The following is a 15537-nucleotide window of genomic DNA, read 5'->3' on the forward strand; positions in this document are numbered from 1 at the left end:
ACAGAGACTAATCCTTTAAAAATATAAACTGGATCATGTTATTCTGCTGTCAGATCATGAGGGATCTTCTAAGCCATAGTAAGGAATTTGGATTTCGTGGCAAAAACAGAAAAACATAAACCATAATATGGCATGACCAGGTACCAAAGAGCCATAATTTCCCTAAATCTCAGTGAGTCTTAAAGTAAAACTACATTAGTTCGAAATAATGCTTAAAATTCAAAATAATGGCATTATTAAAAAAACACTAAAGTATGTCTTACTACACTCAGTTTATAACAACAGTGAAGAATATAACCTATTTTTTAAAATGTTTCCCTGTAAGATGGCTAAAATTTCACTAAAATTTGAGGGATACTCAAGATATTACTCAATACATCCAGGACACATTCATTAATATCTCTTAGTAGTCTAAGGTGTATTGCTATTATTTCAACTATACTCAACCAACATGTACATGTGCATTACTTCCATGGGAAAATCCATTCCAAGCTGATTTCAGTTATGTTTTTTTCTTGTATCTCCAATGTGTAAGGTACTATATAAAGATTTAGAGGATATAGTCCCTGCTTACAAGGATCTTGCAATATAGTGGAGGACTGAGACATACGAATACTTAGGAATGCCAGGAATATTCTTCTTTACCACTAGGGCAGAGATTATTTTCCACCCTCAATAGAGAATGGGCTGGTTATGGGCTAGACGACAGCAGCAGCTAAGAGCAAGAAGCAGATGCCTCTGAGCACAATTACTTGTTAACCTCTTAACATTTACAAAAGAGAATGTAACTTTCTTTCTGAGTCATGATATGCCACACAAGAGAACAGAGACTGGTGTGATTAAGTGCCCAAATAATGGACACTGAAAATAACTCCTCTGATGCCTGTTACTTCCTCGGTGATTCCTAAGTCAGATGTATGTAAATTGGGAACTGTATCTTTTATGTTATGGGTGATCTTGAATGCAGTTTCTACACATGAAATAGAAGAACAGTAAAATCATATGTGTAATATAGAAAAAGAGTTTCAAATAACTTTTGCTTTTTTATCTTTAAAATAAAGGTTTGTAACTCTTCTATACAGCACTTCGTTATTCATAATATTTTGTTGGAAATATAAGCAGGGGAAGTGATGGATTCGAATCACTCTTCAAAAAAATCATAACTATAATAAAATATACTACCTCTTTCATATTACATACAGGAATAGGGCAAAGGGAAAATGAGTAAACAAATCATATATAGGTACAAATTGGGCAAGAGAAAATTTTTACCAAGGAAAACATTCAACAGCTTGATTCCTATCTAGAAAATATGAAGATTGTTTAACAAGAATTAATAAATTTATAAATTCAGATAATCCAGATCCTATATATGAAAATTAGTAATAAGTCTACAAAATTTTGAATAGACAAATATGATACACACACACACACACACACACACACAAACATAAAATTAGCATTCAGGCTTACCGTAATAAGAGTTCTTTGGGAAGTTTTTTATTAATTACAGCTTCATCACTATTTGAGAACATCTGCAAAAACAAAATCAGTGTGTTAAGTATTACTTAAAATTTTATTACGTTCAACTCAACAGTTTAGAGTAATAGTCTTAGGAGAGAAGTGAATAAATACAGTGGGTATTATAAGCTAAAGTCATATTTTCAGAGACTCTTTAGGCTGAAAAATATTTTGAGACATTTAATTTGTTTCCTATCTTTAGAGAAAATAAATAGCAGTCAGAAGGATAATACTATGTGCCACATAACTCTTTTGACATGTTTTTCATGTATTTATGCACTGAGCCCTAATCTTCACTTTGCATATATAAGGAAAGTGAATTACAAAGATTTACCTGCTTAAAATCACACCATTACAGTGACCATTTAAAAATGCCATTATGGCAAAGTGCTTCCCCAAATCTAACTCACGTTTACTTGTTCAAGGAGGTTCTCAGAAACCTGGAATAGGGACATTCTCTTCCAAGTTTTATATATCATGCAGAAAACCAATAATGCTTCGTAACCACCATATGCATTCTTGATATGATCATTTAATAAATTAATTAAAATTAAATGGAGCCACCATTTTCTTCCACAAAGGATATCGTGACTGTAAGCTTCTCTAGTAAGCTACATTAAAAAAAAAAAAAAAAAAAAAAAAAAACCTACATCCAATAAAAAGCACAGTAAAAATGGCAAATACACATGTCATTGATGCTGAGAGAAATATGTTCAGTCCCTACTATTAAGTAGTACAGAGATGCCTCTTGATTTCATGCAATAAACATTTACTGAAGACCTTGTCAACATCAGGCACTCTTCTAGGCAATGAGATACAAAGAAAAAAAGATGCCACCTTTGTACTTTAGGAGCTCTTGCTTTACAATGACAAACACACAAATAAGTAAATACTTTACTAATTATTAGAAAGAAAAAAAAAAGGTATGTGAAAGCAAAAGATGAAACAATTAACTCTGCCCAAAGGTACTATCTAAACTGGGTCTTAAAAGGAAGGCCAGACATTAACTAGGAAACAATGGGGAGATAAGACATATAAAGGCATGAAGTCATACAGAAGGTCCTGGCATTTCATGATTCAAAGTACATGAGTAATGGAGGGGAACATGAAGGTATAGAGATGTAGTGGACCGAATGTACTTGCCTTGCAATCTCAGACATCTAAAGAATCATTATAATAAATAATTGTATTTATTATATTTCCATTTACCTTTCAGCTAAATGGAAAGCCCTATGAGGGCAGGGAACAGGCCTCTCATGTTTGTCATTATATTACTAGGATTGAATATAGGGCCTGATACATGGTAGAAACTCAATAAATCTAATGAGTGAACTGTTAAGTGGATGCCAGAGTTAGGTCATGAAGGAAACTTGTTTACCAAGCTAGAAATCTGAAAAAATTCCCGTAGAGAAGAGAAACCTAAAGAAAGCAAAGTCTGGACTGGAGCAAGAAGATATGCTTAAGAATATGCTGAAATTGCAGTTCAAGTAAAAGATGATGCGTGTCTCTGTAAGACTACAGGGGTTAGTAGAAATGTAAAACAGAAACTAGAGAAAAGGATTTTTAAAGAAGCAAAAAAACTTGGTGATTCAACTGTCAAGTTTCAGTGCAGCAAACAAGACTATTTTATAATAGAAGTAGTGCTGTGCCCTAACAATTACATGTTTTAGGAAATTATGACACCAAAGAATAATCTGCTTCCCTATAATATCTACCAATTGGTGGAAAGTATTAAAAAAATAATATTCCTCTTCTATAAGATAGTCTTTCAAAATGAAGCCATCACATTTTTTCCTAAACAAACTTAAGTTCTCAAATGACCATTATAGTTGTTACTTGCTAGGTACACTTATAGGAAAGAATGCATCAACAATCAAGGATGGATAATGATATAAATAATGTCTTGCAAAGGTAGCTAAACTATCAAAAATTGAGATCTGGCAGACTTTTCTGAGTTAGATAGCACAGAACATATATCTTAAGCTTGAGATCTTTGGTAACAGGAGAAAAAAAAAGAAGCTTGTAAGTACAAAATAGTATCGCTATGTTCAACTCAAATCCACAAAAAGTAAAAAAATCATTTTTATATTCGAACTGCTAAGCTCTTTATCTTGTACACTGGATAATTTCTATTACTCCATCTTCAAGCTCACAAATTCTCTCTGTATGATTTCCAATTTGATACTGAGTCTCTGTAGTGACTTTTTCAGTTATTCTATTTTTCAATTCCAGAATTTCCATTTGGTTCTTTTTTATAATTTCTGCCTCTTTATTGACATTCTCTATTTAATGAGTCATTGTCATACTTTCCTTTAATTATTTAAACCTGATTTTCTGTAGTCTTTGAACATGTTTATATTAGCTGCTTTGAAAGTGGTAACTGGCTTCCTTTCGCTGCACATGATAACGTGTGGTAAGAAATACACTGAAGAGAGAACTATATAAGAAAAAACTATAAAAAGATAACTAAATATCAGTTCAAGGGTACAGCTGGAAGGTCCTTTTAAGACCTCAGATATTTTAAAAGCCATGCCTCATTAACTCTATCAACTACATAAAAAGGCCTCTAAGAAAATTAAGGGAATTATGCCACAGTAGCCTGTCATAACTAAAGTAGAGAAAGGTCTGTCTTAAAATGAGTTATAGTGATGTAGCTTTTGGGGACATCGAACACCCAAATAAAATTATAGAAAATCCCAGAAATTTTAAAGGAAGTTGTAACAGCAGGATTAAAAGGGACAGAGACTATACTATTCAAAATGAAAAGTGGCCTCCAGGCTCCCAACTTTCTACAGGAAGGAATATACTGAGAAAGCTACCATGCTGGCTGGAAAATTATTGCTTGGCTATCGCCCTTGGGAACATAGGCTATCACCCATAAGAACGTAACATTCTAACAATAAGCTTTCTGCTTCTGTACCCTCGCTTGCACAACCAACCTGTGGGTTGACAGTTAGTAAATGGAAGAAAAACAGACTTTTGTGTTCAGACAGAATGAAGAATGGGGTTTAGGGCTGTACTTCTACATTTCGGGGCTGCTTAATTGGGGGTCTGCGTACCCCTGACAGACCTAGCTGACTGAATAAAGAGTGTGTTTCCTATAACTCACTGATTTCTGGTGGTCTTCGTGTCTATGGGGGCTGGCAGCTACAACACAGCTTCATAAGACATTTCTTATGTAAAAGAAGAGACCTCTCAGAAAGCAGCATTAAAAGCCCAGAATGTGGTACCAAGAATTACAAGAACAATGAATAGGGGAACCATTCCCAGGAAGCAGAACTGAGCTCCAATTAAGGGACATTTCCTGCTCCTGGAGTAGGTGACCCTGACAACCTGTGCCCAGCTAGATTTCATAATTAATATGGACCAACAATTGGTGTGTACCTCCCGTTACCCTCCCCTTTTAGGGTAAACATCTATTGCCATTATTCTATCCCTGTGACAATGATATTTGTTGGTGTGTGGCACAGATAACTTTCTTTGGTTATTGGTCTCTGAATCAAGACGACCCTCCCTCATCCATCTCAGAATCTGATGCAGGTAACAAGCTACAGGTCTTCACTTTTACTTGCTTTGGATTTGCCTTTGGAGTTCTTGGGAGGGGATATTTTGAATATGATAAAAATGTAAATCACTGGAGCCAGAGGGAAGACTACAGTAGAACCTTAGAACAATGGCTCCAGATGAACCTTATCTCCTTGAGGCAATGCCTTTCTGCAATGAGATTTTACTGTGCCTCCCTTCAAAAGATAAACTCTTTTCCTATTCTTTGCATCTCAGTTAACATGGTGACTTCATTTAACCAACACCAACAGACAATGAAGAAAGTAACACTGTATGATCCAAGGCTAAGTCTTAAGAGATACTGAAGCTTTATCCTCTTGAAACACTCCTGCCACCATATAAGAAAGCCTTGGCTAAACTTCCGAATGATGGGGCCATGTGGGAAAAAAGTAACAGCTGACAGTAATACCAAGGTCTCAGACTATAAATAAGACCATCTGAAACACTCAAGCCCCAGTCAAGCCACTAGATAACTACAGCCTCATGAGTGATCTTTTCCAGTGACCAGCAGAAACGATATACTAAATAACTGTTTTAAGCCACTAAGTTTTAGATAGACTGTTAACAGCAAAAGCTACAAAAAGTCTCTATATTTAAAAAATTTATGATTCATGATCTAAATTTCATAGATTTGAATAAAACTTAAGACATATAAAGGTAGCTTAACATAGGTCAAATCTTTCAATGGGAGGAAAATTTTAAAGAGAGATTAAAGATGAATTTTCATAAAGAAATCTAGAATTGAAGCTGCAAAAGATTTTTTTTAAACTACTTTTTCCTATAAGTAATTTTTACTGCGTCTGCCATTCCCTCACTCAGCCAACACCAGATGTTTTTCTGATTGGTTTTCTTGCCAGAATCTAAGAGGAAAAACATTTTTGTATGGCTAAATAAATATAAAACAAGTCAGTCTATAATTCCTTCACCCAACATCTTGTCCCTAGTAAAACTGTAACTGCTTTTTGTAAGAAAACTACTGCCAGTGTGTTACCATCTCATGACTAAATTTGTAGTAGGAAAGAAATCTCCAGATAAAAACACCAAGGAAGGGATACATTTAGAAAACAGAAACATTACTTATTAGATCAAACTGTCTGCTTTGGAGACCTTCTAATATTTGACCCAATATTTCAAGCTTTCTTTTATCGTGACTTCTTAACCAAAATCTATATCCACTACCAATTCATTGCTCTCAGTCTAAAATAAGTATACACTTTTATTCTGTTCTTTGTTGAGTATCTCTTTCACTTACTAATTTTTAACTATACCCAGCAACATTCTAGGGCCCTGAGCACTTCATGAACTTTGATGAATCACTGGATATGACTGGAAGTCATTTTGGGTGCTGGTCAGTATCGGAAATTGTGAACGAAAGAGGGGCTATGTAATAACTCTGACAAGCTCAGTTACGGAAAGTAACCTCAAAGAGTGCACCTGATCATAAACCCTAACTGAGCAGGTCGTGGTGGGTAGTCACAACCCAAGCCTAAACCTTCTTTAGTAAAAGGTTTACCTTTGCCTTAAGCAAGCCTTGTCCATTGTTTTTGTGCAACCAGGTTAACACACCTGTGAAATGCCAGAATAATCTTCTTTTTCAGACCCTTGGGGAGGCATAACCACCTTCAAGGGAACACAAGACCTTGTTGCTTGTATACCATCCCTATTCACTGTAAATGTTAACTGCTAACAATGCTGTTGTACCTGCCAATGTAAAAGAAGTATGTCTCTCCATTTTACTCTTTATCCATTCATAGGGATTTCCCTACCTTGCTTTTTCCACCCCCTTAATCTACTACCAATGGACTCCGCATAAAAGAACTGCAAAAGTGAAATTCCTTAGAGCATTTTGAGGCCGTGCTTCCAAGGCATGTCCTCAGTTTGGTTCAAACTTATACAATTTTCTATAGGTCTGGACATTCCTGCACTGACAAAATCTTCCACGTTCTACTGAAAATTTCTTTTGAAGTTATGAAGTGAAAGAACTGAAAATTCAAAGTAGCAATATCATTACATGTCCTTCTCTCTTCTCTTCCACTCTCCAGTCTTACTCCATCTATAAACACACAAAAGAACTAAGAGGTAGATCCTGCAAGTCAATAATGGAATTTGATGTAGGAGTAGCAAGCATTTAAAATGAATCTCTTATTCCAAAATACCATAGGGATTGGTTAATGAAGGGAAAGTAGGGTTTGATTTCCTCATGTACAAATTCTAGTTAATGTGCCAAAAACTGAAAACTGGCAGAATCTGTGGAATTTTCCAAGACATATGTCAGATAGTAATTTTGCAGTTCACTAACAAACACACATTCTAAATCATCTTACTGCTATGGAAACAGTTCTAAAGCAATAGTATTTCTATGGAGCAATAGTACTTATTTGCAGAAAAAGCCTTCCCCTGTTTTAGATAATACAAGGAACAAATAAAGTATATGGTACCCTAGATATTCCAACCACATGCCAGAAAATATATCTTAGATTTAAAAGGAACCAAAAGAAACAATATGTTAAATTAGAACATAAAGTGGAAGAGAAGAAAAACTGCAAGAAAGTCATTAAGGAAAAGTGATACCAAGTTAATAGACCATGAAAATCTATTAGACTTAGACCATGATATGAATGAGACAATGGTACTAAAATAAACAAGCTAGTTAAATAAAGTGTGCATGATATAGCTAAGTAGTTAGCTGGTGTTAATTAGAGTTAATTAGTGATGCCCTATAACAACTGATTTTTTTGTATAAAAAGTCAACCATGACAAAATAACTTAGGAAAAACAGTAGGGTCCTCCCTGTTCCTACACTCTATTGAATCTTGCAGGGGCTTCTTCTGATTATTTGCCTTTTTCTGAACATGCTTGATTTATCATATTTAGATATTATTTACTGACATCCTGCCATGGAATTATGTGTTTAGCTTCAACCTCTACCTCCCACCCTCCACACACTGCGAAACTTTATCGCAATATTTGTTTAAATCAAGAGTCAGTGTGAATATAGGATTTGACAGATACTACTTAGTGTGGAGCCATGTAGAATAGGACCATGTATTCTGCCCTACAAATTAACGACCTTATTTTTTCCTACTTTCTATATATTTTTAACTTTTCCTCAAATGCTCCAACATCTGTCACAGGTCTATCAATATTTCCCAAATGCTCAAACACATCAGATACTGTATTTTCCTGGAGTCGTACACTCTTAGAACCCTTCTTCTGCATCACTCTGTTAGGAGTTCCTCTAGACTGGCTACACAGCTGTCATCTTGGGCTCTCCCTTATCCCCTTTTTGACTAAATTCTGCTTCTTAAAACTGATTTCTTCTCCTTGATTTTAAAAAAGGTTCATGAGAACGGAAATTCTGGAGTCACTTGCATGTCTAAAAATACCTTTATTCTAGACTCACATTTGACTGATAATTTGGCTGGAAATAAAATTATAGGTTGGATATCCTTCCCATTGAAAACATCTGAAGACATGGCTTAGTATCTTCCTATATTACTGTTCTGATATATAATGCCATTCTGATGTCTCTGTATCCCAGTTTACCGTAATTTCATGACTGAGCCCCTTGGTCTGTGTCTTTACTATTCTTTCATCTCTTTTAATTTGCAAATCTATGATTCAATTTGGAAATCTGGAGGTTATAATTTATGTTTTCTCTGTCCTCTCATTTTTTATTCCTATTAGTCAAATATTGGACCTCCTGATCTACCTTTGATTTTTACCCTATTTTCCATTTTCCCCAAGAATACTCACCAGCAATGTTTACAGCTGCAGCATTACCCCGAGATAACTCGTGGATCACAGTCTTAAACTTACCCCAAAAGTTTGCCATGAAATAACTTGCTTTTATTATCATTTTCGCATTGCTCTAGTATATCAATAGTCTTTGGAAAGAAATGACATTTTATTTATAGCATTCTGTTTTTAGTAGTGGTATTTCCATTTACAAATATAGTAATTTCCGATCGCTCAAAATGTCAAATCCTAGAAAACATAGCATTATTTTTCTCCTATTTCCCTCACTTAATCTTTTTGTTTTGATTGCTAGGAAATTGCTTCAACTTCACTTTCAATATTTTCACTAATTTTGGGGGGAGATTATCATATTTTTTATTTCCAAGAGATTTCTTATTTGTTGAAAGATTTTCAAAATAGCATCTAGTTTTTTTGAAGATGCAACATTGCATTTCTTAGAGGTTAAAAACCCTTCTTCCCCTCCACCCCATCCCTAGTTCTTTTCCTTTGATCTCTGCCTTGCCTCTTTTTATTTGTTTGTTTGGTCTCTCATTTTGGAGGCTTTCTTCAACTATCGGGTTATCCATTCCTATTCATGGTATTAAGAAGCTAAATGAAAGCTAATTATGATTTCAAAGACCCAACAATCTGTGTGCAGATTTTCATTTAATTCCTTGGCTCCATACCCCTATAATCTTTATGCATGTACTGCTCATGGATACAGAACCCTCAGCTTCTACTTTCTTGGAGGAAAAAAAAAATCCGTTTCCTACACAGGGAAATAGTGAGCACAGGATTCAACCACTTCATATAAGACTTTCAACCATTACTGACTTTTAATCTAAAGCCTCACCCTTGTCTTTTCGGAGACTTTCTGCTACCAAGTATTAAGTCTTTGGGGAGGTTCTGCTGGGTAAACTTGTCCCTGCATCCAATCCAGGGTATACCTTCCTCCACTTGGCTAAATCACTTAACACTCATCTACCCATTTTTTATCTTCTAAAAAATAGTTGAAATTTCTCATTTAAGGTGTTTCTTCTTCCACTCGTTTTTGTCCCTGTGGTTTCATGACTCTTTTTATTCATTTATTATAATTTCACTGCTCTTTAAAAAGGAAAGGAAATAGAAACACAGAGTCAAATTCCCATCTTTAACCACAATTCTCATGTACTAGTTTTAGATGTCTTGGATAAAATCATAAGTATATTTACTAAACATGTGGAGACCGTAAAAGTCATTAGGAAAAATAATACCTTGGATAACAGAATAAGTATTCAACGTGATTTTGAAAAGATAGTATCAAGAAGAAACAAAACAAGAATAAATTTTAAAATCTCATTCAGATTAAGCAATCACCAGTTACATAAATACAGAACAGGCAACTTGGTTTCATAAAACAACTTAGGGTGTTTTAGTTTATTATGAGTCAGTTATTTGGCCTGCTGTAACATTTTAAAAGAAAAGAAAAACTATAAGGAAGAAAACTACCCTACTGTATTTTCTCAGTGGTTGTCATCAACTCTGACATCACATTTGAGAAAGGAAATTGACTAAATATTAAGTAGAAGATGGATCCCAGAATATTGAGAGGTTCTAAAACTAAGCCTCTGGAAAATGGTAAAGAGAAATAAATATTCGATCTTGAATGAAAGAACATTACATTTGCTAATGAATGTCTGAACAGTTCTCCTTTAGAATCATGGAGTTCTATATTATTTCAGATAACCAACCTAGAAGAATAGAGACAATCTGTATTAAGACAGATCTGGCTTAAATATGCAAAGCTGTGAGCTCTCCCTATTACTGGTCAGCCAGCTTTCCTAGTATCAGGATTGTCAGAGTAGATACTTCCACTGAGAAAGAGTTTGAACTACATGACATTGAGTTTGGTACCACTAAAAACTCAAGAGAAACAAACTAAGAGACCAAGAAGGTCATTATATAATGATAAAGAAGACATACCAATCGTAAATATTTATGCACCCAACATGGGAGCATCCAAATCCATAAAGCAAATACTAACAGAGCCAAAAGCAGAAATAAACAGCAACATACTAACAGCATGGGATTTTCATACCCTACTCCCAACAATGGATAGACATTCCTAACAGAAACTCAATAAGGAATCAAAAGGTTTGAACAACACTAGAGATCAAATGTACCTAATAGATATATATGGAACATTCCATGTGCTAATAATAGCAGAATATATATTCTCCAGGACTGAATATGTTAGGCAACAAAACGAATCTCAAAAAGAAATTATATCAAGTACCCTCCCTGATCACAATGGTATTCCAATGAGTGCTTTCCAACACTATCAAGCAATTCTCCAGTCCTCAGCAAACACCATCTGGGTGTGCTACCAATTGAACTCAATTCTGACACCAACTACCAGGAGATAGTGTCAGATCCCACAGGTTACGGGTTCAGTCCCATAAGACTGCCCCCAGTTCAGATCCCAACTATAAGCACAGGTTGTTACCTGTGCTTCTGACCAACTGGCTATAAATTGGCAATTCCCATGACCCACTCCTCAGGGTCAATTAGCTAAAGCAGCTCACAAAACTCAAATATTAATTTACATTAGTCAGTTTATTATAAATAGAGAACAGCCAGATGAAGAGGTACATAGGGTGAGGTCCAGAAGGGCTGTGAGCACAAGAGCTTCTGTCCTCATAAGAACTGGGATGTGCCACCCTCCTGGCATTTGGACGCCACTAACACAAAATATCTCCTAAACCTTGTCTTTGTGGGTTTTTATGGAGGCTCCATTACATAGGTAGGACTGATTAAATCATTGGCCATTGGTGACCATTCAACCTCCAGTCTTGTCTTTCCCAGAGGTAAGGGGGTGGGGAGTATGGGGAACAGGACTGAAAGTTCCAACCCTCTAGTCACAGTTGGTTGCCCTGGCAACCAAACTGCATCCTTAGGTTACCTAAGGGCTTTCCAAAAGTCATCTTATTAACATAAGCTCAGGTGTGGTTGAAAGGGTCATACTATGAATAACAAGATGCCATTTCATCTTTATGGCTCTGAACTAAGGACAGGGTCTAGGAAGTGGGGGAAATGAGAAGATAATCAAAGGGTACAAACAACTTTCAGTTACAAGATGGGTAAGTTCTGCAGTAAATATGCTCTAAAGTACAGCATATTTTAAAAGCATAGTGACTATTGTATACTTGAGAGTAGATCTTAAATGCTCTAACACACACACACACACACACACACACACACACAAACATTAACAGTGTGAGGTGATGAATGTGTCCACTAACCTTATTGTGGTAATCATTTTGTAAAATACACATATATCAAAATCATCACATTTTACAACTTAAACTTACTCAATGGCTATTATCTCAATAAAGCTGATAACAAAAAAATAAAGAAACAGAAAAGGGAAACAACAGAGGAAATAAATGTAATTAACAAGGATCAGAGAATGTGTTAAACAGGTTTTCTTAAATATATTCAAAATTAGAATCAGTGCAGACTGACGAAAAATCAGGCTAGCATCATTACTGGGTATAGAAACAAATTAAAACTTAACCTAGAACACAGGTTTGATAACTCTGTTTTTCAGCAGTATGCTTGATCCTATTTCCCCAAACCAGTGGTGATCCAAAATCAAAAACATCAAGACAATGAGATTTTTCATAAATCTACATGCATTCCATTTTTAAATGATGGGATTATAGCCTTCAGATTTGGTGTAAATTAATCCGGAGTTTTTTTTTTAAAGATCAATGACTATCATATAGTTTTGAAAAATAATGTTGGCCAAGTCTTTAGTTAGGCCCTCCCCTCAACCCCCAATTTTACTAATTGAAAGGTTTTGTAGTATGTTTTATGGAACAGGTCATGAATGACTTTATAAGTTTGTCTGCCATCAGCCATAAAAAAATGGACAAAAACATGTTTATACATGTTTTTAAAAATCAACACTGATAGGCATGAGCCTCTTGATACATAAGCAGAATTTTAAAATTCAGCTATCTTTTCTCTGGGGCCATTCTCTCACTAGAAGACGATTTTCTAATCTGTTCCCTGGCTGATGGAATTCTAGAAGTAGGTGAGAGAAGGAGACTGGGTGATTCCAATATTCAGTGAGCATCTTACCCTCATCATCCTCTGGGCTTAGGGTCCTAGGTCCTGAACTTCTCAAATTCAGTTCCTCCAAAGAAAAATTTCCTTATTTCTATGAGGCTGATGGTAGCAGCCCAATTGCTAAGAGTGAAGAGGAAGAGTACTGGAAGTAAGAAAGAGGCAGAGAGGGGTCTAGCTCCCATTAAAGACTTTCAGACAATCCCTTTGTTCTCAGCCTTCATCTGTGGTACATAGTACCTCCATGCTATGAGCTTTTCCTGCAGGAGTCCTGCAGACAAATTGTCAGTATTCTCTTCTAACAGGCACTTGGGTTTGACCTTCCTCTCCTCTGTTAGGTCACTTATTATTTCTGCTTTCCCTCTTCCCATACAACTATTATAGATGTCTCATATTTTCAAAGATGGAGTTTATATTTGCTTTTATGTGATTTTCAAAAATCTGAAAAAAATGTTATTTTTCTATCTTAAAACCAGAAAGTGGTGATTTTTGTAATCTTTTAAGTCAAATAACCTTGAAAATGAGCCAACTGCTATTCAAGGGCTAAATGTTTATGTTTGATAATAAACTTCCAAATGATAACACAATTGAAATCAAGAACTCAAATTCTAGGTTAAATTGGACTATTTGTTTTTCAGACAGAGCCTATACTTTCTCATCTCTATGAATTTATTTCTTCTACCTAGAAATCCATTTTTAATGCTCTGCTCCAATTTGATATCTCTATAAAAGTTCCGCTGATCCTATCTGTTGGGAGGGAATGCCTCCTTCCCACTTTAGGTTTTCATTATGATGAATTTTCTCTCAACACAATCTTGGTATCTCTATACTACTTCACTGATAGAGATGAGTGACTTATCTGAACTTACTTGACTAGTTAATTTTAGATGAAGAGCAGACTTAGCCCATCTCTGTGTACCTTTTCCAGGTGTGGAACAAGCATTTTCCACTTCTTTAGGGCCACTCTTCCCTACAGAGGTGCTTGATCCAGTATAGCACTACTTGTAACTAAGTGGGTCTACGTAAAGTATTTCAGTTAAAAGATACAATTCGGTCCACATACTGAAAGTTGTATCCTCCAACCTGGTCTCTGTTAGTAATAAAATTGATGTGTTGGCCCATACCTGTCACTCCTGTTTTCTGCATTTGTTCAGAACTTTGGCAAGGATAAGGAATTCTTTACTTGACGCTTCAGAAATCCCAATTTTCTTTAGATATGTTCACTGCTTTTCTATCATTCATAGCACAATGCTTATAGTTCTGTTACAGAGCTTAAATTTTGCTTACTGTGTTCTCTTCTAACCTACCAGGCTGTAAGCATTAGGAAGGTAGATTAACCACAGTACCTTACACACAAGTCACAATGTATTTGTTAAACTGACTGAAGGGCTAAATGCTTCTTTAAACTAAAAAATGGTTTTATGGTTTCAAGTTACACTCATTCTGAAGTCACAGCAACCACATATTTATAGTGCTACAATATAACTAAGATTTTGTTTTTCCTTGCCAAATTTCCTCTACAATATGTCAAGCCATTATCACCATTTGTTTTTTGTCTATATTCCCCAAGATTTTTAGAAGCTAATTATACATCATATAAATCTAAAACTGAAAATAATTGTTTACGAAAATGAAATGGATAAATCTAAGCTGATATTTTAAGTTGCTTTCCTATAATACAGAGAAAAGACAATAACCACTCAAATTCACTGTATTAGTCTATCATCATCATGTGACTTCAGTGGTTAAAAATAAGTAGTACATAAAAATGATCAAGAGAAGATATAGCCAAACTAGTGGTTGTGGTCACTCTTCTACAGAACAAAAATTAGAAATTGAGAAATTATATTTTTAGTATAATTGGAGTATTTCAAAATTAGGGAGCCAGAATTAGATCTTTTCAAAAACCTCAGATCAAGTGTACTGAGAGGCAACATCAGTGAAAATGGCAGAATAAGGAATTTCAAAATCCTACCTCTCCATAAAAGTAACCCAAAACTAGCAAAACATTTTTTTTTTTTTAACTCTGGAACTTAACCAAAGGCTTGCAACAACCCAAGGAGTGTATATTCAAAAAACAACAATGACAACAACAACAACAACAAAAAGGCCGACCCTCCTGTGGCATTTTAATTTACCCCAATCCCTGGATAAGCAATAGCTTTGAAAATCATATCTTGCATTGTTAGTGACTGAGGGACCAGAATAGATGTCATTTTCCAAATGCAGTTATTATTTGTCTTTACTTGTTTGGTTGTTTCCTGGAAGACCAGCTCAAAAAGCTTGTCTTAATCCCTGTACAATCATTAGCTGACTACTAAGCTAATGGAACAGAGATTTCACAGGCCACACATGACAAAGAATACAGACTTTACAGAATTACTTCAGGAAAGACACCGAACAAACAATATAGTAAGCAGCATTAATAAACCTAGGAGGGAAGAGAATTTCTAGAGTTGCCACATTTTAATATTCAAAATATTCAGTTTTCAATGATAAAATTTCAATGTGTCAAGATATAATTTTCAAGTAATATATAAGGGTCTAGTATCGAAAATAAAAAAAAAAACTCTGATTCAACAAGAGTATAAAAATCCATTTAAA

General features: G+C 35.1%; 1 protein-coding gene across 3 annotated transcripts in view; it reads right to left on the reverse strand.

Annotated features, from left to right (window-relative positions):
• The window catches only part of FBXL20 (F-box and leucine rich repeat protein 20), a 72598-nt gene that overhangs the window by 35868 nt on the left and 21193 nt on the right, over nt 1–15537 (reverse strand). For all 3 annotated transcript variants that reach the window (XM_016164633.2, XM_016164635.2, XM_016164634.2), the window contains exon 2: nt 1474–1535. In XM_016164633.2, coding sequence (XP_016020119.1) covers nt 1474–1535 — 62 coding nt within the window. The remainder of the gene's footprint in view (nt 1–1473; nt 1536–15537) is intronic.

This window comes from Rousettus aegyptiacus, unplaced genomic scaffold (genome assembly GCF_014176215.1).
Source record: "Rousettus aegyptiacus isolate mRouAeg1 unplaced genomic scaffold, mRouAeg1.p scaffold_m13_p_6, whole genome shotgun sequence".
Lineage (NCBI taxonomy): Eukaryota > Metazoa > Chordata > Mammalia > Chiroptera > Pteropodidae > Rousettus > Rousettus aegyptiacus.